General features: G+C 38.2%; 1 protein-coding gene across 1 annotated transcript in view; it reads left to right on the forward strand.

Moving 5' to 3' along the window:
• Positions 1-24,695, forward strand: part of GHR (growth hormone receptor) — a 137,666-nt gene extending 112,971 nt beyond the window's left edge. Inside the window, exons 4-10 of the mRNA XM_032205528.1 lie at positions 7,953-8,082; positions 10,547-10,707; positions 11,772-11,950; positions 16,488-16,659; positions 18,820-18,910; positions 21,534-21,603; positions 21,874-24,695. Of these exons, the coding sequence (XP_032061419.1) occupies positions 7,953-8,082; positions 10,547-10,707; positions 11,772-11,950; positions 16,488-16,659; positions 18,820-18,910; positions 21,534-21,603; positions 21,874-22,836 (1,766 nt within the window). The 3' untranslated portion in view covers positions 22,837-24,695. The remainder of the gene's footprint in view (positions 1-7,952; positions 8,083-10,546; positions 10,708-11,771; positions 11,951-16,487; positions 16,660-18,819; positions 18,911-21,533; positions 21,604-21,873) is intronic.
• The last annotated feature ends 1,445 nt before the right edge of the window (positions 24,696-26,140 follow it).

The raw sequence follows: 26,140 nt of genomic DNA on the forward strand, positions 1-26,140 counted from the left end.
AATTGTGAAGAATCAGCATGACTTTCAGTCTTAAGATACTCAAAGCAATATGTAATTTTCAGTTGTCAGTGATCAGAGTGCAAAAAGTAGCTCCTCGGGTTGCTTGGAGACCTTGTCCGTTGTTTGGGGCATGTGTCCCTGTTGTGTGATGTGGATCTTGTAGGACTTCTCAGGGGAACTGCTAAATGACAGCTCAGTGATCTCTCTTGGAGTTTCACTCCAGGTGTGGAAGGTAACAAATAATTCTCTTAGTACCAACTCCTTAATTTTTGTATTGATATATGTGGACTGTAACACGGAGCTTATCTCTGTACTGAAAAACAACACTTACGGGGCTTTCCTTCAAATACATTCAGATAGTTGTTCTGTGGATAAAAAGTGTCATTTTTCCTTCATTTACTTCACTTAAAAAACACACCAAATTCTGCTATTTCAAATGTATGTGGTTGTTCTTTTGTACCACATGAAAATCTCTGTGGAGTACAATGAAGGATTTTTCTGTCTAATATGTACAAGCGTTATCACACATAAATCATATCAGTAATTATCTTGAAGACTGGCTAAAATCTGCAGAAGCCAGAAGTAGCTTGGAAGTTCAACAATGGCAGGTTCAAGAATTTACAACTTGAATCCAGTCTTCCAAAAGCAATGTGAATTAAAAGGAGCAAACGTCAAGAGCAAGGACAGGCTGAGGGATGGTATCTTCCTGAGCTACTTCATTCAAAAGTAACGAGGGTGGGGAGAGGGAATAAATAACAAGAAACATCAGGATGAACTTGTATATAACAAGTACTGCTGCAGTGATGAAACACCAAGTTTAGGACATAGTGTCATTTGTAATTGATAATACACAGCTGTGTGTCTAATGAAACCTGGCAAATCCGTGCCCCTGCTTTTATGGAGCACTGATTGTGGTGAGCCTAAAGACTGAAAACTTATTTGATCTGAGAGGAAGACTTCAGTTGTTTGCCGAATTGTCCTTACCGGATGTTCTTAAACAGAGCTGCACTGTGACATTTCTTCGTTCCTCAGCCTTACCACCCACACTGTCCTTAGAGCTGCCTGCTTTTTTCTCCTCTCTCTTAGTATCTTTTCTGGGTGATCTCCAATAAGTTCTTCTCTGCACTGTCAGGATACATGCATGCCAGACCAAGAAATTCTCATCTTTACTATTAAAACACACATCTCATTCGTGTTCTCTCGTGCTTTTCTTTCCAAATATATCTTCTTCTCTCATCCTTTCTGCCTCCTGTGTCTTTGTCCGTCTTTATCTCATATCCCCAGCGTTTGCTCCCGTAATCCACTCCCACCACAGATGTGAGCTATGCCGTGACTTCTGCTTCATGAAAACACTCCCCGTGTTGTTCTCGCATTGGCACACGTGTTGTTTGCTTTTCTAACGCAACTGTGCAACCGTTTGCTGCCACCTCACGCAGCCATGGGAGCACTGCATCCGCCGTGCCTGGCTGCGGGGCTCTGCTCACGCACTGGGTGCTCCTGCCTGACCCTCTGCTGCTGCTCGTGGTGCTGTCACCCACCCCGCGTCCTGAGGTCAGACCAGGACGTCCTTAGCATGTGTGTGTGAGTACTCGCTGCACGCCTGCTGAAGTTCTCCCTTCCACACAGCACATCCTGTTCGTCGGAAACGAGCAGGTGTTGAAACAAGGAAAATAAGTTGTCAGATTCGTCATGATGTACCCTTGCATGACTTTTACGTGGAGGTAATTGTGAAGTTGCAGCTCTTGACTTGGGATCACAATCTAACAGCTTCACTCCCCAGACCCTGCGAGTATTTTCCTCATAGGGTTTGGGGAGACAAAAGAGTTTTGGTCAGCCTGGAACCCAGTCTGTGAATGTCAGATTATACTTCAGCTGGTCTTCCTGGGAAAATAATGGTCCTGGCTCTGAGCACTCATTTGTGGCAGGAGGGTGGCAGCTAGTGCAGCAGCAGGAGAAGGAAGGATGTTGGAGGTGGCTGTCGGCAGCGTAGAGGTTGCTTGCTTTAAGAAGGGCATGGAAACCTCTCAGGATATTTGTTTGCTGCACTGATGTTTGCTGGTGCCAGCTCATCTGTGCTTCCAGGGAGAATGCACCTTGTCTCATATGCCCTACCACGTCACGTTAGTCATTGCTGAACATCTACAGCAATGGCAGGAACAGATGAAACCATTGTTCATCATTATTCTTATGGATGCTTACTTGAAAATGTAATTTCAATTTGAGTTACAACTATATGAGCAATTATGAGATAATTGGAAATTGGTTTTGTTACATTAACTGCCTTTCATTTACAAATACTGTGCCCTCTGTCTCTACTTCCCTTTATATTTTACACACGTAGGCATGCAAGTTTATGTGGCTTGCCTGTAGCAGAAATTGTGGTTCCACCACTGCACGTAGGAGGGTGTGATGTGGAAAGCGCATGCCAAAACACATGGAACATGGCACACATCCACATCCTCGCTCATCTCTGTAGTGTCTCATGGCCCATAGTACTGAGTAATGCTGCGTGATTGTTCTGCCCACAGTGCTGGGCTTTATTTACTTAATTTTCTGCTGTACCCAAGTAGCACAGCGTGGACAACACATCTGTGAGCCACGTCAGCTCCTGTGCTGTGGAGGTTGAGCAGCACAGAGAGCGTGGGAAGATACACTCATTGGGCTGTGATGCTATGGAAAAGCTCTGCTTCTTTTAACCGTATCTATCTCACTTGACAAAAAGAGGCAGAAGTCTGTCCCGAAGAGGCGTCCAATACCTCTTCATTCTGTGTTTTAAAACTTCGGAACTGGTCTTTGATTTTTTTTGCTCGTTGACTATGTTGCAAACTTGCTAAAAATTCCTTCTGGTATTCCCCAAGACACTGTGCATGTCTCCCGTCTGTTAGCAGGAATGCCTGCATGTAATTGCTCAAAGCAGTGGTCACCAAATTAGTATTCAATGTAAGGCTGAAAATATATTTCCATCCCCTGGTCCTCAGCAAAACTTTGTTATTTACTGTCACAATATTTACACTTACTCCATGGGCAAAAATCTCTCTCGTGCAGCATTTCCCTTCATTTTTCACTGCAATGTTTTATCCATTCTAGTGTTGTTAAACTTGGCTTTCTTTCTGCTGAGTACTTCATGGAAAGGATCTCATTCAATGCTGATATGAAAGAAATTACCTTCTTTTCCCCAAAATGTTGTTCCAGAACTTTGTTCCTGGCCCTTCATGGATAAGTTGTACCTAGAGCAAAGGCTGAGTCAGACTGGCAAGCAACCTGATTATTAGGAAGTGACCTTGTTGTTGTCTCTGCTTTCTGCATCCCACTTTCCATATATGTGGTGTCTGTTAATTTATTAGTACTAGACAGTACTATTTAAAATATCATCCACTGTCTGCAAATGTTGATCATTTTGCTGTGCAATTTGAAAGAATCAGAATTTCCTGGTACCAGAGAAATCACCCTACCTCTGTTAAAGTAAATTGCCCAACATTTGTTGAGCTCGGTGGATTCAGGAACAGAGCCTAATTGATAGAGCATTCACTTTCAATGTTCAAAGTTGAGCTACAGTAAATAAAACTCCAGGTCTTCATAACTGTTTCCAATTTTGAATATATTTAATTCCCCTGTTTGTCTCCGTCGTTTTCTTCTATGCTTTAGCAATAACACAGTGTGTATGCTTCAAGACTGGGTTATATGAAGATAGGTACTGTTTCATAAGGTTCGTTCTGTCGTCAGTTTACAGGTAGGAGTGCATTTGCTCTAGGTTTGATAGGTATCAGATGTTCTGATAACTGATAATTCTGCATGAACCTTTTAAAATTACCACAAGAAGTACTTCAGCTTGTTCAGCAAAAATATGCCCTCCTTTTCCATTTACTGCTTAGTTAGCTTGATTTTCATGTGACGGTCACATCCTCGTGGTTATTTCACCTGCCTAAGCACGTGCTAGTAAGACATGTTGTTTCTGTACAGCTCACACAATGCTCCACCTGCACAGCTGCTAGAGCTCTGGTGGCAGCAGGACTGTCCCTCAGGTGAGGATAAGTTGCTTTGCTAGACCTCAGTTGTAAACTTCAGCTCCTATTGGTATTCAGTGACTACTGTTCTGCACTCAAGGCCAGCTCCCTTTAAAATTAAATTTTATTAGAAGGACTTCTATAAAAAAAAAAAAAAAAAAAAAAAAAAGGAAATTAAAAAAAAAAAAAAAAGAAAGAAAGAAAACACACAAGGAAACTTAATTTCTATAGGAATTAGCCTTCTGACAGCTCTAGATTGTCTTTAAGGCTTCTTTTGTTTTGAGGCCTTTCCATATGTAACTCTCAGTAAGCTGTTCCTGTATCACACTCCCTTTTAAATCATTAAAGTGTACATAGCATTGGAACTACACTAAACGTAAAAATGCCATCTGGTGACCTATAAAGAAATGTAAGTAGAAGAGATGGCACATCTGCATTCCTGATTCTTTCCATAAACCACACTACTGTTTCAGCTTCTGTTTTGGCACAGTTTCTTCTAGCTGAGCCAGAGTTTATACCATGGCTAATCTGTGGTCATAACAGTGCAAGCAGAATGCAAAGAGATTTTACTCTTCCACAGCTCAGCTCTGGTAGCTGAACATTTCAGCTAAACCCTGGGGCGGGACTAGGAACTTTTGTACCAAACTTCCTTTGTAGTCACAGTGGAAGCCACAGATTTACTAGCTTTTTTCCATGTTTTCTGCTGCTGAGCATATGTATATAGTCAAGTCATTATCTTGAATGAGGTGAGTGTTTTTTTTCATGACAATTTGACCATAACTTTTTGGAGCAGGTATGAAAAGAGCAAGTATGTTCCCATGTTACATTTTGCTTTCCTACTCTATTTTAAGTCTCAGTTTGACATCCTTTACTTTCAATAGCCTGCTGCCTTTATGCCTAAATGCATTCAGCTGAGCTATTGTGTTCATTTATCACAGTCTGGTACAGTTTGTTCAGGAGATGGAGCTCACACAGGGTCCTGTACAATGTTGATCATAAAAACAAGAAATTCAGGAGATGTACCCCAAGAGTGCCAAGCATTACACAAGAAAGTATTAAAAGGTTTTCATCAGTCAGGCTGATGAAAAAATGTGGCTTTGAAGGATGGAAACTCGACACAGAAATTGGAAATGATCAATCAGAAGATCATTTTTGTTACAAATGAAACTGGCCATAAGGGAACAAAAATAGGAATTACAGTCCAGTAAACCAGTAGTATATGAATCCTAGACAAACCTGTTCAGCGCTCACAAATTCTTGTGCATGTTGAAGGAACACTTGCAAGATAAAGTATCAAATCCTGTCACAAGGGAGTGGAATAGAAAGTGGGGCCTTAAGAATTCATTCCTCTGAATTTAGGGTATAAGAGACCAAGTCTTAATCTGAATTCTGTGTGCATTGCTACTCCTGTCCATCATAACCAACAGCACTTCTAGCTGCATTATTACCCATTTTCCTAGAAGAGTTTGTATGCCTTGTAGTCTTTGATTTAGCTTCTCTGTAAAGGTGGTAAATAGAACAGAATTCAGTATTAAGATATACTAGCACCTATACGTAAGATCCTGGTGGACATCTCAAAATGTTTTGACTCCGTTAAATTATTTGGTCGTGTTAGGAAGTTACTGTGTGACTTTTTTTACCCCTGTCCTGGAGATGAGAACATGGTCTGCATGAGCTTTAAATATGGTTAAGTTCTAGTTATAAATATGTGCAGGCATCAACAGAAATATTCTAACTTAGGAGGGTTTTCCAGTATATCATTTTCTTAAATTCTTTCACCTGTTTCAGTGAAACTAGCTATATTTGTTCTTAATTCACATAGCTGAGGATAGAAACAGGAAAAGCCATAGCATGTACTTCCTTGCACACTGTTTATAGAAAGAGGGAGAGACGTGTCTTGTTGATTATAGGCATTATGCAACTGAGGCAATTTTACTCGTGTCTCTGAAGCAGACGCACAAAATTTCATTTATTTTTCTTTGTTTTTTTTTTTAAACAGTGACTTGAGTTTTCACTAAGTTACAGAAAAAATACCAAATTTAATGTAAGTTAAGTTAAAGTTCAAAAGTTGAAACTGTGATGAGTTAAAGAAAATATAAATACAGTAGTTTTCTTTCTCTAATTCTATTTTATTTTAGATCTATGTTATAATAGTTTGCAATGTCATGGTCATGGGTTAACGAGGATTTCCGCCAGGTGAAGATTGTTTGGTGAATGATGTGAAACTGTCTAAAAATTCAGATCAAGGTTAGACAAAAGCATTTTGGGATATATGCCAAAGCCATCAAGTACAGAATGCCATACCATGAAAAACTAGGTGCCATGCCTGAATGTTTAATTTCAATATTTTCTGAAAAGTGTTTGATTTTTTTCCTTTTGCTGCAACGTTTCATTTGAAAATGTCTTTCAACTTAAAAAATTAAATTTCTTTGAAATTCACTAAAATGGAACATGCTGACTAAGGAAAAAACATTTCTATTTAAATCTCTTGAATCAAACAGCAGTTATTTTAGGTTGGCAAGAAGAATTTCAAATTGGGGGGGAAAGGGGGAGGATAGGTCAGTATAGACTTATGAAACCTCTTATTTACATTCATGAGTTCAGGCCTTGTTCAATGTCCAAAGTGTGAAATGAGGCAATGATATGGGGTGAGGAAAACAGAAATGCGTAATATTCATGTATTAGTTACTGCCTGATATGGATGCTCATCAGTGCAGAATGTAGAGGACATGATTTAAACCAATAAGCCAAAGAAATACAAATTACTTTGGCATTCAGTGTCTGCATCTATCTGAGCTGTAAATAAAGGAGCTAACGTTCAAGAAGGCTACAAAATCCCCGTGCGTAGGAGGATGCATCTGCTGGATATCTGTACCTTAGTGCTTTCTCAACTTTGAGTATAAATCTTTTGTACCAAATATTTACAGCTGTGATGCTGCAAAAATATTTCTGCAGAGCTTCCCATGCAGGCTCCAGCAGCATCACGTTGTTCCCTGGCCAGGGGTCATTTCACCGGTCATAAATACCTGAATATATACCATATAATAAATACCATAAACACCCAAATTTTAGGTGCACAGTGGAGAAATTTTCTCAAATAGATTATCATATTTCCCAGGTAGTAAGTGAAGAGAGGTAGACATCTCCATATGCATCTCCCTCTGGAAAGCTCTGCAGGCCAAGTAGGAAATGCTGGCATTTTAGATTGACAGCTTGATTAGACCCTGAAAAATCAGGAAAGAAGTTACATACTTACTTTGTAAGCAGCGAATCATACCCACAACTTCTGTTTTTAGTTTTTTCATGGGGCTGACAAGGCTGACTAATTGCACTAGTCATTTCATGGATCTTCATCACTTCAGTTTTGACAAAGAATAGAAATGATGAGTATCAAAACAGCATGTGGCAGAACAGGCACATGCTTAGAGCTGCCCTTATCTCTGTCAGGCCAAGGTTGTATAAACACAACGTAACATACACAAACCTTAACTCAGTTCAAGGTAGCAATTCTAATGTTAGCGCTACGGGCCCTGACACATTGCAAAACTGCTCAGCTGGGTAAATACAGAGCTGCGGTTAGTCTAATACTGAGGTCTGCAGTACCACAGTTTCCTTAAAAAAGTGCAGGGCTAATTCAGGTGTATCTGCACTGAACTACAGCTCCAGCATTGGCATGTCCCCACTCCGGGTGTCAGGCTGTGGAAATAACATCTTCACACATAGAAAAGTGAACTTGACCCATCTTTCAAATTTGGCTTTTTACAGGTGTAGTCACCTGGATATATGCATGGAAGAGGAATTTAAATCTTGCCTCATTGTACATCGGCAATTGAAAGAAAAGTTAATTACATATGAAAAAATGCTGAATTTCATTTTAACAGTATGTTAGTCTGGCTTGTGGATTTCTTTATTTTGTCTCATTCTGTCTCCTGCGATTTTTCTTGACAGATCTTCTACGGTGGCCACAAATCAGCAAGTGCAGATCACCTGAACTGGAGACATTTTCGTGTTATTGGACTGATGGAAATTTGTATAACCTCACTGCTCCAGGAACAATACAACTGTTGTACATGAAAAGGTAATACTGTGGAAACAATGGAAGAAAGAGGAAAAGATAGAGAAGTCATATACTCTTGTATTCCTGTTACCTCATTGCTGAGATGTGATATGTGATATGAACCAGAATATTTTTAAGGGCATAAAACTGTGTTGTAAGTGCATATTTTTCAATGTCACATTTGTTTGCTAATTATCAAGCATTACGCAGTCACAAGCATTACTTGGGAGACAAAATTTATAACACATTCCTGCCAAATATAGGTCCAGATTTCAGACTCTGAAGTTGAACACTGTAGGGCTTTGGAAAGGGGTTTTTAATGGAGAACTTCGGTTTATTCCTTATCAATTTAATAGCAGCTGTGAGATTCATTATGTGTGTGTACAGAAGAAGAGTTTGAATACAAGTCCCTTTGAATTGTTATTAAAGTTACATAAAACAGTAATTGATCAATTGCTAGGTTGAAGGCTGAATGTGCAGGTCCAGATAAAAAGCCTGCTCAGAGGCTGGGGATTATGTTTCATTGAGACCTGCTGAATTCAGTTTCATATTTCACTTAAGCTTTTGTAATTTTCAGGTTGTTAGAATGATTAGATGAAAAGAGAACATGCACATTACCATGTTACCCAGTAATGGCTATTTAGGAAACAAAAGCCTTTTGTTCACAGGAATAGGAGGAGAATGTGCGTGCCTGTTACATCTAATGTGCTGGTTTTCAACCTTTTTGATCTACAGACACTTCCTACAGGTGATGATACATTTGCTTAGGAAACAAGCTTAATGGCTAGGCGTGTTTTCCAACCACTTTTCCCAGAGTGCTCAGAAATACAGGGATCCAAGTTAAAGCGACTGTTGAGCTGACAGTTGTTAGTGGCATGCACCAAGAGTACAAACTTCAAAAATTAAACGTACAACAAAGTACCACATACATTGAACAGATCATAAATTTCATCTTGGTCTAGGAAAAATCAGTATACTGTAATAACAGATGTGAACTGAACAACCACATAAAAATTAGTTCTGTTTCAATGTGCAAGCAATATTTAAGGCTCAAGATTGAACTACATCAGCTAACACAGTCTCCTGCTTAACACAAGTCATAGTATCTGATCTCATACACCTTTATTAAGTCCTGACTTTGCCAGGAGCATTTCCTTTAGAAACGTGTCTGGTCTCATCAGCTAAATACAAGACCCTTGCCTATTGGCAGAAATGCTCCTCGTTCCACTTATGTAGCATCTGCCGTTTTTACTTCTTAAGCACCCACTCCAGCATTGAAGGATGCACTTGGAATAATTGTTTTAGCCTAATCCCTCTTCTCTGTAGTTTGAACAGCTCTTAGTAAGAAAAGGCATTTACATGATATTTTTAGCAAACCAAGACTGTAATTTCTGAAAAGATCCCTACTCAGAACAGAAGATATGTTCACTATGAGATTTGTTTTCCTAAAATGACTTCAGAAATACTGAATATCTGAATACTTCAGAAATACTGAATATCTGAATACTTCAGAAATGCTGAATATCTGATGCTTTTTGTGTAGAATATTTCTAATAGTATGGTTGTTCCCGTTTTTCTTTAAATAAATAATTTTGGGAGTTTGGACCTGCTGGTTTCTTTCAGTTTGGTTGTATGACCCTACACAAGGATATGTGTTTTGCAGTCTGAGAATTCATCCCACTCTATATAGCTCTGCTGTTTCCTCTTTGTTTAAGAGATGAAATGAAATATGCAAATGTTACATTTTCTGCTGCAATTCTTTCATTTACAGAAAACATTTTTAAATATTTGAAGTCAGAATGGAAAAACAAGTGCTTTCAATGCTAGTACTTCCAACCCTGTGTTTTAGAAGTTCCGTATCCCAAGAAATTTAGTCCTTCCTCACTCCCAGCACTGTATTTCTCTTCCCTTCTTTCACATCCCGCAGTTCTGGATTATTTTGTGCCAGGTCCCCTCCGTGGGAGTAGTCAGTCCCCCAGTGCCTACATTCCCTTTCGGTTCCCCTGCAGAGGTTCCCTCTCCTTAGCCTTGCAAGTGTTACAGCACAGACTGCCTTAAGGACTGGCTTTCAGTGTTTCAGATCTCATCATTTAGATGGGCTTCTTACTGCAATTTAATTTTGCCTGAAGAAAAGTTGCTTAAATACATATTAAATTGACTAAAGTTCATGCTTGCTGGCAGTCATTAACGTAACAACATGTGGCCTCTGACTGGTCTTACAGAAATGCCATGCAAAGCATAGAAATGTCACTAACAGTACCTCTGAGAACCTAAATACATCTATGTAGCTTGTTTGGGTGGTTATTTGTCTTCTAATCACAGTATTATCACAGTACTGTAAATCACAGAAAATATTGGCATGTATTTCTCATTTCCATAGAAGATGTGACTTATCAACATTGTGTCTTGTAACATCTATAATTTCTACTTTGTAAAATCCATAAATCTCTCTCACACGTATCTTATACTTTTGTTGTCATTCTAGGAATGATGAAGACTGGAAAGAATGTCCTGATTATATCACTGCAGGAGAAAATAGCTGTTATTTCAACACATCCTACACCTCTATATGGATACCATACTGTGTTAAGCTTGCCAATAAAGATGAAGTATTTGATGAAAAATGTTTCAGTGTTGATGAAATAGGTATGCTTCTATTATGCATTTTACCTCTGTATTTTTATACTGCAATAGATGTGATTCTATAAGCTTTCACATAATTCATACTGTATTTAAATTCCCCCCCTCAGAAAATTTACTTTGTAAAAAAAATACAATACATGGGAGGGGATTTGGGTTTGAAAAATATGTAATGTGATCTACACCTAGAAAATAGTGCCACTGTTGAAAGCAAGCTAAAAGGATAAAAGCAAGTGTGTGTTTTTTTTTCTTTAAGAAGACCAGTGCTCTCTCAAACGTGTGGAGATGTTTTTGCTTTTGCTGTCACTCTGAGCCCTTTCAAATGGTTGCTGTGTAGCCTTGGTCAGTTTGAGCAAGGATGGTGTTAATATCTTGTTTCTGCAAAATTCTGGAACCGAGTAGGTTTTTGTTCCTCAGTCAACAAATGTGCAGAATCAGGACATTTAGCATTTCCAAGCTACACTTTATATTTATTGCAATATGAACTGTGACTGTCTGGACTTTCCAGACATTATTGCTTGTCCAGATCAGTGATATATGGACATGCAGTTAACACTTTATTCCTGCAAGTGACTAGAATATTCACTGTACCCTTTTCTTCAGTGCAGTAAAATACAAATCACTTTTCAGATACGATCATTTTTCAGTGTATTTCTGCATTACTTTGGAAGTCGTTACTGAATATTTATAGTTCTGTGTTACTTCAATTATAGTTTTTATTTACCGAGAGAACTCTAAATATAAATTTTTATGGAGAGTTACTTATGCCTCAGTGTTTCATAAGCTGCTATTGGAAAATATATTTTAATAGGTAGCTTGTTCTTAGTCTTAGTCTGTTCTTAGTTATTAACTGTTCAGGTAAAATTTATGGAAAGCATGTTGGTAGCAGGGTGCCTTCTTGTTATCATGCTTCCAGTGACTTTGTCATTGACTCGTAGGTTTTGACTTTAATCAGCAGATATGTGATTAATATGTTTTTTTAGTCCTGGAATCATTTACAAGTGTGTAGTAAGAATGGTCATTTTGCATTGAAAACTGGCTGTTTCATTCCAAATACTCTGTTTAAACAGTACTACCTGATCCCCCTGTCCACCTTAACTGGACTCTGCTAAATACTAGTCAAACTGGGATCCATGGGGATATCCAAGTAAGATGGGATCCACCACCAACAGCAGATGTTCAGAAGGGATGGATTACTCTGGAGTATGAGTTGCAGTACAAAGAAGTTAATGAGACAAAATGGAAGGAGGTATGGAGCAAATATTTATTATACAATAGTCATAGTACAGTGCAGGCTTGTTCTGTCCTCTTTTATGCTCTTTTGAAAAGCAACAGGTTTGTAAATGCTAATTAGACAATATCTTAAGTCTTAAACAATATACCCGTATTCTTTTCAAGTTTTCTCACAAACGTTGTAACATTATATGTCAAGATAGCTGGCACACAGGATGACAGTAAGACCATGAAATCCCTGAGTTAGATAAGAAAGTATAGCAGTAGTCAAATATATACACGAGAATAGAATATTTCTCTATTGTTTTCGTAAACCTCATTTATTTGAAAAAGTGCATGGTATTTTAGTAGTTATAACAGGAATTTTTTGCTTGGAAAAGGTCACCATGTTGGTCCAAATTCTTCAGGGTACTTACAAAGTTCTGGTGTTTATAAATATTGTTTCACTGGATTAAAAAATAAGTAAAAGATTGAATTATAATTTAAAATTTGATACAATAAACAAAATCAATGCAGCACAGGTAAGACATATAGATTTAATGCAAGACAGCAAAGTGAAATTTGTGACTGTAGGGGTAATAAATGAAAATGTATACTATGAAGTGTTTATACCTCAAATTTTTTAAGTTTTCATTTGAAAATCATGGATTTATCATGTAGTTAGTTTTCCTGTTACAGGTAAAAGTTGTTCCCAGCTTACCTAAATGTATAGGCTAACTGCCAATATGTCACAGAATATTTGCATATGGAGACTTCTCTCTGAATACATGCTCAATGAAGTCAGAACATCTTTTCAGAGAAGAACCCTTTCTTTGTTTTCTTATTAATATGAACTGAATTAAATGGCAGAAGGAAAGCAGATAGTACTTTTAAGAACTTGTCTAAATCTACAAAAAGCAAGTTTAGCATCTGAAACATGGTCAAGTTGGTTTGTTGGCCTTCATCCATGAAAGACCTTGGAGCCCTTCTCACCTCTGATCCTTTTCAATGTTATTTTTTTCTGTTTATCCTCATCCTTGTTAGTAAGTCTAAAGCCAAACAGGACTTATATTGTCTATATCTTTTTCCTAATAATTTTCTGAATTTTATTTTCCTAATAATTTTCTCTATATACATGTTTAAGCTATATATGGGGTTGAAATTAGATGACCTTTAAGGTCCCTTCCAACCCAAAACATTCTGTGATTCCATGATTCTATATCTACTGTATTGCCTCTATATTTTAAGTGAATTGACTTAACTTTAGGGAGTAAATCAGTACTCCTTAAGAACCTGAAAATCTGCAGAGTGTTTATGAGATTTACAAAAGCAGGTGGCAATACAGGTACTTCTTTAAAAATGCACATTTTGATTTTTTTATAAGCCATTAGATATCAATGACATAAATCCTCAACTAAACCATTGTTCTTGCTCCAGTATCATCAATAATTCCAGTATGCCTTAAGAATGGTTCTCCTCAGGAGAGCAAACCTTGAAGTTCGGTATTTCTTCTTGCAGAAAACAGATACTGCTGAATACTCTACTTACCTCAAGAAAAACAGTACTGTAGATTATATTGTAATGGAGCTGTACATATTGTATTGTTATTGTATCTTTCATTTTAAAAGCACAAACATGACATTGAGAACCTATCAGTTAGAACACAAAAAAGAAATTTTTGAACAACAACTTGGTCTGGACAAAGACAGTGGCAGATTTGTTAGTAGTGTAGCAGCAGTTTCATTCTGCATTCATTGCATTCGCAAACACCTTCTAAAGTAAGTGTTGAAGCAGTAAAGAGAGGGATATGTGTTAAACTGTTACTAAATTACTAGTTTTATGCACAAAGGATAATCTCACACTGCATAAATATATAATAATGGTTTGCACATATAACTGATCCAAAAAACGATATAGAAATGAATTCATAGTGCTTAAATTCTAAGTCACACCCTTGCTGAGATTTACATCTAATTTTTTTAGAGGTTTGGGGGTGAACTTGTTTGATACTTCATACATCATACATTTTTTCAATCAATTTTCTAAATGAAAATAGATTATGTATTGAAAGAGGACTAAGACATTAATTGGTAAACTATTATAACAGTAAATTGCAGTGATAAGAGGATCAAAAATATTTTGAGAACCTTTCTAACAACAATACAATCCCCACCCTTACAGAGTGGCTGGTTTTGAGACAAAGCCAAATTTCATCTGGTTCACAATTTGAAAAACATTCATTGTTGGTACTAGGTCCTGGGTATCGTTTTAAAATTCTACTCTTTTATGATGAAGTGTTGTCCGCTACAGTCACTAGACTAAAACTGAAGAGGGCTAGACCAGCGAGGGCTCTGCTGGCTCTGCTAAGTTGTTGGATTTCAGATCGGAAAGTCAATTTCTTAGTGCAGTGCAGTGTGCTTAGGGCCTGGAAGCATGGCATGCTACCTCCATTGCTGTATCCCCACAGCACTGTGTCTGAGCTGGTTAACTAACCCTCCTGAGAGCTGGGCTTGCTAGTCTGCCGGGTGCTAACTAAACTCATCCCCCTACACTGCCTTAGGTGTGCAACCTACTACCTGCGTGTGGTGTGGGTGTCCCACTTCACACTGTGCCTGCCCTAAGGGTAGCCCCAAACCTCTCCCTGGCCATGCATCTCCCAGGCCTCACCGCAGGGTCAGCAGGAGCCACCGCCACAGGGCCTGTCAGGCCTGGGCCAGCCTCTGCTACCAGTGCCTCCCAGCCACCAGGGACAGGGCTGCTCTGTGGCCTGTTTTAACGCCACCTTGCAGACAGGCAGCACCGTCACAGCCCAGCATGGCCATTGATTTTCACTCAGCAGAGTACGGCAGTCAGATCGTAGCCCCAGCAACCCAGCAGTCTGCATCTGAAGCTCCCCTTCAGACACTAAATGCTTGTTGTATGCTGCGTGCATTTTTGTTAGTTATCTCATCTCTCCCATATGGCTTTTAATTAATTTCATCCAGATGAGAAATGCTATTCATCTCTCCAGTTCATACGCTAACTTCTCTGTTCTCATGTGCGGTTTTGTTAGTCCACAGATGGTCTGGGGGCGTCCTGCACATTAACCAGTTACCTGTTCTGTAGCAACCCTTTCCAATTTCAGGTCATTGCAGTTATACAGCTACAGCAACTCTACTGCACATCCTTCAGCACTCCATTTTGGCCTGCATACTGCCTTTTCCAAGTGCTGCTGTTATCTGTGATGCATAAAATTTTGTGTGGCCAGCACCCATCTCCTAAGTATCTCTATTAGTTGCTCTAGAAAAAAAAAAAAAAACACACATTGTTACATGCTGTAAAATTGCAGTGTGCTCTGTTTTGTGGCTTCATCACACAAAATTAGTAAACTAGATTAACATAGATCAGATTCCCTTCCCAACACTTTGAAACTGGACGGGTTTACCATATTATAAACCTCTGTGATGCATAGAGCAATGGTTCTTCAGGATCTTGTGCTCATCCACTAACAGAGAAAAGCAGTCTACCTGATCACTGCCTTGTCCAAAATCTGACCACTTACCTGTCAGAACACTTGGTGTAGAGGCATCAAGGATCACAAGTACTCCACAGATCACAGCTAACAATAGAATTTGTTTCAAATTTAGATTATGCAGCCATAGTGATTATTGGGTTGGATTGTTCGTTCTTTTTTGAAATCCCCAATAGGTATTATTTTTCAGGTGTTTTAATTCTTAGCCCACTGTGAATTTTGCCAGTATCATCCTTCTGAAGTAAAAGTAGAGTATAAAACATCTGCCACATTGATTTATATTTTGTGCACATTTTCCTCGTGTTTTTTTTTGTTTTGTTTTGTTTTTTGTTTTTTTTTTGTTTTTACTTGTGTTGGGCTGTTGGAGCTCAAATACATATTCTGAGAGAAGCAGTAGAAGAGAGATTTCACATATTAAGACTTACAGTGTGACTTCCAGCATAGTTTGATATGCAGCAGTAAGTAAGAATGTTGTAATTAATACTTAATATAGAAGTCTCAAGACATACAGTGTCATAACAGTTCTACCAAAGTCTCCATACATTATCCCATTTTATATGTAGTTGAAGATTTGGAGTTATGCAGCCTTGCCTAAATACTTATATTTGTAAGATATAATAAATTTGGTTAGATGATCTTTAAATATTTTTTCGTCTTACAATTAATTCCATAGTTTTAAGATATCCATTTTACTTTAGCAAGGTTTTTGGCACTATGAAGTCAGTAATATTGTGTCAACAGTAAGAAGGATTTTCAACTTGGTAAAATCAGTGGGAGATACTCACACTACCCACTTAGAGCATATAAGTGGGGGCAGCTGCCTTTTTTCACTGTTGATTTAGAGACTTTGGATTCTCTTCTGTTTGGTCCTCTGAATCACAACAAGGCCCAGTAGCTAGTAAGTCTGAAGTGAATGATGTGAATTTTCTCTGAACTCTTCAATGTATTCTTGAAGTTCCAGGTAGCAAAAATGCCTTTAAATGGTTATTTCTGAAATCAAGAAGTAGTGTTAAACTGCAGGTTAAACTCAAACAAATAAATCACAGTCATTCTGTCTTTACAGTTAGAACCCAGGCTCTCAACAATGGTTCCACTGTACTCTCTGAAGATGGGACGAGATTATGAGATACGAGTCCGATCAAGACAACGTACCTCCGAAAAATTTGGGGAGTTCAGTGAAATCCTCTATGTATCTTTTTCTCAAGCAGGCGTTGAATTTGTTCATTGCGCTGAAGGTAAATAAGTGAGGTGCAATGAAGTGTTTTTATAACCATTGCTGTCTTCATGCCTTTTTTTTTTCTCCTTCCCTTTGATGTGGTATACTTAAATGGATTGATGATTCAGCCTACCACATGAAAATCATTTGGTGAGATTGAGTATGTGCAAGTTCCATACACAGGTTCAGAATTACATTCAGCAAGACTGTTTCCCAGCTCATCAGAGAACAAAAGTACAGATAGTTTTAAGAAATAATAACAGCTTTTGCAAATGCTATAGAGCCCAAAATAAAGACAGTTAAATCTCATCCTTCATTGTTTAAGCTGAGCACTCCAGCAATGAAGAGGAGAATTTTTACTAATAAGGTGTTTTAATATTTGCTGACTTTGTTATCAGAATGATGTGCTTTCCTGATCTGCCTAGTTCAATCAAGGACAGTGTTTTTCATATTCTTTCTTTTGTGCTTGTAGTTGTTTTTTAAAGTGCTGTTAAAAACAGAAGAAGAAGCAACCATTGAGCACCGCATTTTTTCTGTGAAAGGAATGAGACAGTGCTTTTTCATAAAGCATTCTCAGGTCTGAGCTACTAAATTAACTCTTAAAAATATGAAGTCATCAGCAAATTGTTTTAACAAACTGCTTTGCCTCTTTTTCCAAAGTATTAGTTTAGGAGTTAAATCAAACCACTCATAACTCTTATCTTTCTAAGTCTTGACATAGCCCCCTTTTTAACACTTTGCATTACTAATTTTCATTCCTCATTTATATGAATAGCTCATGTTCCATCCACATTGTTTTGTTACCCCAAATCAATCTGCATTACCAAGGTTTTCATATGAACAAAATTAAAATACTGTGAAAATCGAAGCCCATCATACTAGCACAGTTTTCCTCAGTCACTACAATCCAAATTCATCAAATTGATTCATTTCTGTACATCTCACATAGCAGAAGTGATCTTATTTGCTGGATCAGTTCTCTTACATGTACAGCACTGCTGAATCAGGACACAAGTTGGAAGTAGACAAGGGAAAACTGAGAAAGCATAAGATGGGTCTGGCAAAATGTATTCTTCCATGTTTTGTATTTCACCTTTAGGAACACAGACTTGAAATTTTCTGTGTTAAAAGTTATGTATCTAAACTGAAATATAGTATGCTAATTTTTTGAAGAAGGTAGACTCTGGTCTTACTGACATGAGGAGAAGTTACTGGTTCTCCATTAAAACAGGGACCTGTCTAACACAGACACTTCTAGATAGAACCTTAAATACTCAGATTTGAAAACATGCAGTCAAAACTTTAAGCTGGAAGCAGATACCTAAAACTGGTGCCTAAAAACATATTTTTTTTCCCCAAAAGGCCATATATTTATGTTCACGTATAGAATTCTAAAGCTCCCTGTCCAGTATTTCTTGGCCCAAAAAATGAGTGAAGTTGGTAAACTTAAATTTGGGAATAAATTAAAAGAAACTAAGGCTACAGCCAGAATAAAGTTTTCTATACTTTGTATTCTGCAGTGTTGGTGTAAGTATGATGGAATTGACAGTATTTAAAAGCTAAAGCATTACATTTACCAACATTTTCTTTGTTCCTATCACATCACTTCAATTAATGACCTTTTCTTCTTTTTTTTTTTTTTGCACTGATTGATACAGCCCATGACATAATTAATGTTCTGCCTTTAGAAAGATTGATGTTCTGCCTTTGAAAAGAGTAATATTATGGCTTTTGACGCCACCATATTTTAGTTTCTAAGAGAGAGGAATACTTTGTCTATGATTTAATGGAGTTACATGCTATTAATGATGTTCTCTCAGCTTAGGCAAACAGAACCCATCGCATGCTCTGCAACTACTGGTAGTGTGTCCCAAGCAGGCAGAATTTTCTTCTTGTCTTCTTTCGTTACATATATTGTCAGTGCCAAGATCCCATTCATATCAAAAAGCTCACTCTGTCTTTGCAAGGAGTCTTGGTAGAGTCATGAATGCAATATGGAATCTGTTGATACCAAAGGGTATTTTTATTTCTTCTTGCTACAGAACTTTAACATTTATATAACCAAAAATTCTTCTATAAGTTTGTAGGACTTTGGAATTCTTGTGGCAGAGAAGGTGGAAGTTAAAGATGCAACAGAGATGCAGATTCCTGCTAATATGTTTTTGCTCTGTGTTTTCAGAAATTGAGTTTCCATGGTTCCTAGTTGTTATCTTCGGAGCATGTGGGCTGGCTGTAACAGTGATCTTAATCCTGTTGTCTAAACAACCAAGGTAGGGATCTTTGTCCATCAGATTTTATTTACTTGTAGTTTAAAAAAAGGATGCTTCAACTTTTTCAAATTTGGGGGAGTAGAAACTATTTTGACTGTTGCTGTCCATCCTCTTAAGTTACATGGATGCTGGTATATGTACATGTACATACCGGTCCTTGAGCAGGAGGAATCTGATTATTTTGACGGCTTCCATTCATTTTAGATTGCAGAACATTTTATAATACAGTATTTACTTAGTTAATTTACTTAGGCTTTGAAGGGGATTTTTTTTTTGTCCATTCAAATTTTGTAAATGCTGTCTTTACACACTTCCTGTTCAAAAGTTTCACTCAAACATATGGCTTTATATTTGTTTTTGTTCTTGGACTATTCCAGTAATCTGACTAGTTCTTTACTGAGCCAAGGAAAAGAACTTGAGTCATAGGGCAGTATTTGGTATCTGTGGATAGACTGCCGCTCCTATAAATAACAGGAACAAAATAAGACAAAACTCAGGATTGTGTCATTTATAAAAATGACACGATGGCACATTTATAAGAATGACAGAATGGTCTCACAGTGAACTCATCCCCTAAAACGTGTGTTCAGGGATGGGTTTTGGCAGAACTAATTCACCTTAGATGTCATTACAGTACTGTCCTAGACTATGGAGCAGCACCATGGTCCAGCCCCAGTGCACGCAGGCATGTTGTTAGTGGTGTTATATATACACGTGAAAAATGAACACTGAAGTGTTTTGCATTGTACCAGTGTAAGGACAAGTCACTGAAATGAAAACAAGATGGTGCAGTTGGAGCTACCTCTAAAAAAATAATTTAGGCAAGCAGCTCTATGCTTTAGCAGTGTTCAACTTCCAGTAAGCCACTCCCTACAATAGCATCCTGATCCTGGAGTTAAGGTCAAGGTTCCCAACACAATGAATGGCAAGAGCTAGACATGTCAGATTGGTGCAAGGAGATCTCACACACAGGACCAGAAGTTTACCACTCAACACACTGAGCAAGGAGAGGCTTGGTCACAAAAATCCCAAGGGCTGAAGCACATCTCTGATTACAGCTCATTTTCTTCAGTGCTAATCATGATTACTGGAGAAAGCTTTTCTCCACTGAGTACCCTTTATCCAGGATGTACTTCTGGACCTATACGCCTCCCATTCCTTCAATCTTGTGCATATGAATGTTGTGCTGGGAGTGGCAATACCTCCTGCAGAGGAGACAGAGGCTGCACAGATTTCCAGCAATGCAAAATATCCAGGTTGTTTCTTCCTGTATCTGAAAAGATCCAAATTCATACTTCTTCAGTCTGATCTGACAAGTTCTGAACTAGGCTCTCTAGGACAGATGCCCCAGGTTTAGGCCATTTTCTTTGAGAGTTGAGAGATGCAGGCTTAAACTACCTTAAGGCTGAGAAAGGCACTGAGTGTAGTTTTCTCTCCTTGATTATTTCTCGAGGCAGAGAGTGGTAAACTCTGTCAGCTGTTTTGTTAGATGCAGTGCCCAATCCTGCCAGAATATCTGATTTGTGGATTCAACTGGAAATGCAGATCTTAAACTAGTACACTGACAGCACAGCTAGCACAACCCCTCCAGGGATTAAGTGGAAAATTACAGGATTTCTGGCTCTCATTGAGGCTTTACTGGGCAGAACATTTGAGGGTCTGCCAAAAAACAAAAACAGCTGGGGAATGTGGGCCTTCTGTAGTTAAGCAGAAGGTGCCTAAATTTCTCTCTAGCACTTCTTCAGACTCCTCTGATAATCCCTGGACCTTGCTGAGGTCACTAACATTACAGCAAAATTAATAATTGGATTTGTTTCTGCCATTCTCACCATTTACCTTCTAAAATAGGCAAGTAGTCCAGTATAAAGACAACACTGAATTTCTCTTTTGGGGAGTACAGGAAATCTGTTTGCAAAAGAAGCAGGGAGGTAAAATGGAGGATAGGCATCACCCACTGATGCTGGATTTTTATCAATGTTATTTCCCAAATAATTTGAAATTCTTTTTATGAAGGGTTAGAAAAATAGCTGTTTTCACAGTGTGTACATGCATAAGCAACTTACTCAGTCTTTGTCTACAAGGATAAAACTCTGCTGTTATTATATATTACTTTTTGCATTAATAATTCAGAAAACACAACAGTCATAGAGATAAAATACTGGCCTGCATTTATGCTGTTGTGTTTCTGTTTTATTTATTAGTTCTAAAGTAATTCATTCTTTTCACCAACTCCCTTTTTCTGTTCCCCTCTTTAAATTTATTGGGCTTATGCAAGACTACTTTATCCCTCAAAAAAAACTTTGGGAAATTACATAAAAAGGGAAAGTATTGACAATGCTCTAGGAATTTACTCTCCTTCTATGAGTGTTAAAATAACAGAATGTTGTCAGAATGGAGTCCAGCATAAGTGTATATGATTTCAGCAAGGCAGGCTGCAGAAAGCTTTTTTATTATTTGGAATGAGAGAAAAATAACAATCATTCTTTTCCTAAGCACTACTTTAAATTGAATTTTCAAGCATTTCAATTTTTAAGTAAGTCTAAACACAATGTAAAGCTCTTTTCTTTCAACCTTCCTCAGAAAGGACTGCTGTAAATTAAAAACTAACATTTATTTTTTCCAGGTTAAAAATGCTGATTTTTCCTCCTGTGCCAGTTCCAAAGATTAAAGGGATTGACCCAGATCTCCTGAAGGTAATGTTGTGCTTTAAAATCTACAATGGGAATCCCAGTAACAGGTAACGATTGTTGTCCCTAGCAGAACAAATCTGTATGAAAAAACTGCTACATTTTATGGCAACATGGGGGAGTTACGACAAATTAGTTTTCAAAAATACAGAAAAAAAAAATGGTACCTTGCAGTTATTAGATCAGCTGCAGTTACTTTTGCTTAAATTGACATCATAAAAAGCACAAACATCATTATTCTTTTCTTTGCAACATCCCTTTTTTCTTGTTTTATAGAAAGGAAAGCTAGATGAAGTGAACTCCATCTTAGCCAGCCATGACAGCTACAAGACACAGCTATACAATGATGACTTGTGGGTCGAGTTCATTGAGCTGGACATAGACGACTCCGATGAAAAGAACAGAGTCTCAGACACCGACAGGCTCCTGAGTGATGATCGTCTGAAATCACACAGCTGCTTGGGAGCAAAAGATGATGATTCTGGACGGGCCAGTTGCTGCGAACCAGATATTCCGGAGACAGACTTCAGTGCAAGCGACACGTGTGATGCCATCTCTGATATCGATCAGTTCAAAAAGGTAACTGATAAAGAAGAAGATCTCTTGTGCCTTGACAGGAAAGATGATGACGATTCCCTTCCAACTCTTGCTAACGCAGACGCCCAGCAGCCGCATACCAATACGCAGTCTGAACGCAGCGAGTCGTGGCCACCTTTTGCAGACAGCAGCGGCTCAGCTAGTCCATCAGTCCATACCCAGCTCAGTAACCAGAATTCCTTGACAAACACTGACTTCTATGCGCAAGTGAGTGATATTACTCCAGCAGGCAGTGTTGTGCTTTCACCAGGGCAGAAATCCAAGGTGGGGAGAGCACAGTGTGAAGGCTGCACAGAACAAAGCTTCGCCATGGACAGTGCCTATTTCTGCGAGGCAGATGTGAAAAAATGTATTGCTGTGACTTCCCAGGAAGAGGATGAGCCGCGTGTGCAGGAGCAAAGCTGTAATGAGGACGCTTACTTCACCACAGAGAGCCTTACCACTACTGGTATCAGTCTTGGGGCTTCGATGGCAGAAACCCCAAGTCTGGAGATGCCTGTCCCAGACTATACTTCTATCCATATAGTTCACTCTCCACAAGGCCTTGTGCTCAATGCAACTGCACTGCCTGTGCCAGAGAAAGAATTCAACATGTCTTGTGGCTATGTGAGCACAGATCAGCTGAACAAAATCATGCCGTAGCTCTCCTTTGACTAGGTGTGTGCAGTGTTTCACAGCAGAGAGTCAGCTTGGGCTTGTATGGTGAAACCAAAATGAAGTCTAAACGTTTCTCGTGGTTCTTATAATTTTATCTCAAGTGTTGAAGCATAAAATATTCATCAAAATATTCCTATTGTTCTGTAAATATTATCTATGAATTTGTCTTGAGACTGTTTTACTAGCCGTGACTGTCTTGTTCTCGTGGGTGTTGATTTTTGTGATACTAAACATTGAAATGACTATGTTTAATGTACAGTAAATCATGCTTTTTGATAAAGCTAAAAATCAGGTGGTCTAAAGTCTAAGAATTTAGTAAAAATCAAATGCTGTTGACAGAGATCTTTATATCAATAATTGGGAACTGAGCATAGGTTAAAAAAAAAAAAAAAGTAATTTGAATAAAACATTTATTTTGATCTATATAAATTAATAAAATGTATTTTAATATTTTAGTCAAAAAAGCGTAGATGTTTTGTATTATACTACACACTGTAGTTTAATTATGATGACCCATCCAAGGAGCGTAATTGCTGCAATCTTAAAAAGGAGTTTTCTGTTTTATAAAATTTTTGTTTGCAGCAAAAATTAAAAATAGTTTTTTACAGAGCCATTTTATACCTCCAGAGGAATCTGTAGAGAAATTTTGAAATATTGTAGGAACTTAGAGCAACTGATCCTATTACTTTCTTATGGTGACTAATATAGAAATATATAGAAAATTTAAAGTTTTATAGAAAACTTTAAACTATACAAATTATTTCAACAAAAGATTCTGTTCTTCGTCGAGTTCTGGTTAATGATAATAATACGCTTTTTTATAAGCAAGATTTTGTTGACCACAATATTAAATAGCATGAAACTACACTTTAATTGAAAGATTTTGAAAACACATGAATAAGCTCTGGTGACTTAACAGCATAATCTTTTTGCTTTTGACCAACTTCTGAAGCCCTCCAACAGCCAAAGCTACCGCTACAGTTATTGTTTGTGCCACATGAAGTATTGATTAAGAAAATAAAACAAGGACTTCAGGATTTGGCCAGCAGTTGATTTTTAAAGCTAAAACTGGTTTGAAAGGCTTCAATGGAACAAGCAAATTGAATACAGTATTGTTCAAATGAGTTTATCTTCTTTGCAGCCTAACAGCATCTCCTGTGACTGCGTTAGGCAGACTTTCTTAGGAAAGGCAAGAAAACCAAAACTCAGTGGGAATGCTCTCTTTGTTATTAAGTATACTAAGAGCTTGATAGGGCTTTGCAATGAAATGTTATTGCTTCAGAAGTTACCTTGCTAGGCTGTAGTTCCGTCATGACAGGGTTCTTCTGAGAAAGCAAATGGGGATGTTCATTGCCATGGTCTGACCTGAACAGCGTGTGAAGTGCAGTGAATGCAGGTCTTGCTCATGATGTCTCCCGCTGAACTCACTGATGCTCTCTTTGTGACCAAGGGCTACAGGACTGGGCCCAACTATTCAGTGGGATTTTTACGTTTAGCACGTACTTTATGGTAAATGTGCATTAGATATTCTGCTAATTTGCTGCTATATTTTTCTAACAGCTACATTATTTAGTTTCATATAAAATTTCATAGATGATAGACACTAATGCAAGTAATGCCTATGTGTGTGTTTGGAAGAAGTTTCTTACTCTGTTTCTATTGCCAAAAATAGTTAAATACCTCAATCAAACTCAGAATGTCATTTTGGTACTTTACTGGTCACACAAGCCATTATAAGCCGGTCAGAAGATGTGTCTTTCAGTTTCTATTTAACTTTCCTTATGTCAGTGTTTTGTTTGTTTTCCTCAAAGTTTAATAAATGTATTGTCTTTGATCTGTCCTGACACACTGTGTTTTATTTCAGATAATTCAATGCTTATGGAGAAGAGAGATTCTGTCAGGATCACGTATTTCTTACTGAGTAAAGTAGAAGGCATCTTTCCTTAGAAGAGAGGCAATACCTGCTGGATTCAGTGTTTTCACTGGCTGATATGTATTTAGTTAAAAATAGAAGTACAGGCCTAAATTTATAGATAGAGATTGGACATGCTGTACCCAGAATTGGCCCAGACGTGTTACTAATTTAGCAGGCCAGTTTACCTTTAGCTGGAACAGCCTGTGGTTGCAAATAAATAAACTGCATTAGCTCAAGATTTACACCTACAGTTCAATCTACAAATCAGATATTCTGACAGACCTCGATAGTTATTTACAGTTATACCCAAAACCTACCAGTACTTGAACTCTGAAAAGTCAGAAATGCCAGATAGTCTGTCTCTATGAAAAATGCCGTATTTTGAATGCTTCCCAGTGTGTAATGTAGTAATTTACTACTGCCGGTCTTCTCTATCCAGGAGTAGAGAGGGAGCTGTTGGAATCCAACTGGACACGGGTAAACCCCAGGGAATCACTGTATGATTCAGTTCCTTCTACACAGAAGTCCAGTGGCATGTGAGGTATATAATCAGGCTTCCAGGTGCTGATCCGAACAGCACAGGTCTGATGTAGATTCTGTCTCATCTAAAAGCCAAAAAGATGGTAGACTTACCAGCTGAATTGATCCTCAGTGGACAGAAACGGCTCAAGGAAAGTAAACATGTTTGTGTCAGGTGGGCCTAAATTACCATTTTAGATAAGAGCCTAACAAGCTACCTAGCTGACCAGATACAGCTGTCTGCTTTAGGTGAGCTGGTGAGAGCTCTCCGGTCTTCATACCTCAAGGGTACCATTGACATTTTGTTCGCACCCAGACACAAAAATATATTTGTTAATTAAGATGTCTTAATGATTTGCTGAAAGATAAGCAAAGGAGGGCTATTGCTGTTCTGTTATGTTTTATGCTCTGAGTAAAAGCTTCAGCTACAGAACCCAATGCAAATGAACTATCATGCTGAGTAAATGTGGCTGCTTATAGCTCCTGCTTGAAGAGGTAAGCTTCAGAAGGCTTGTGCCTCTTTTAAGGCTGCAGGCCTACTTGAGCTCCAGTGGGGGTTTCATGGAAGCAAAATACCAGAAGTTATCTTCTGTTAATTAATGAGATAAACTCATTGAGCAAAATCCTTGATGAGCACCAAGGAAGAAAGGCAGGACTACATGGCCAAGAGCAAAGGAGGTAGGAGCTACAGTGATCTTCCTACAGGAATATCCTTTTTGGCCAAAACATCTTCTGTGTGCAGCTCACTCATATAAGTAAGAGACAGAAGGAGTGAATAGCTCAACATAGGTGTATGTTTGCAGGGAGGTAGTGTAGCCTTGTTTGGTGGTAACTATCTCCAACCAATTTAAAAGG

This window comes from Aythya fuligula, chromosome Z, assembly GCF_009819795.1.
Source record: "Aythya fuligula isolate bAytFul2 chromosome Z, bAytFul2.pri, whole genome shotgun sequence".
NCBI lineage: Eukaryota > Metazoa > Chordata > Aves > Anseriformes > Anatidae > Aythya > Aythya fuligula.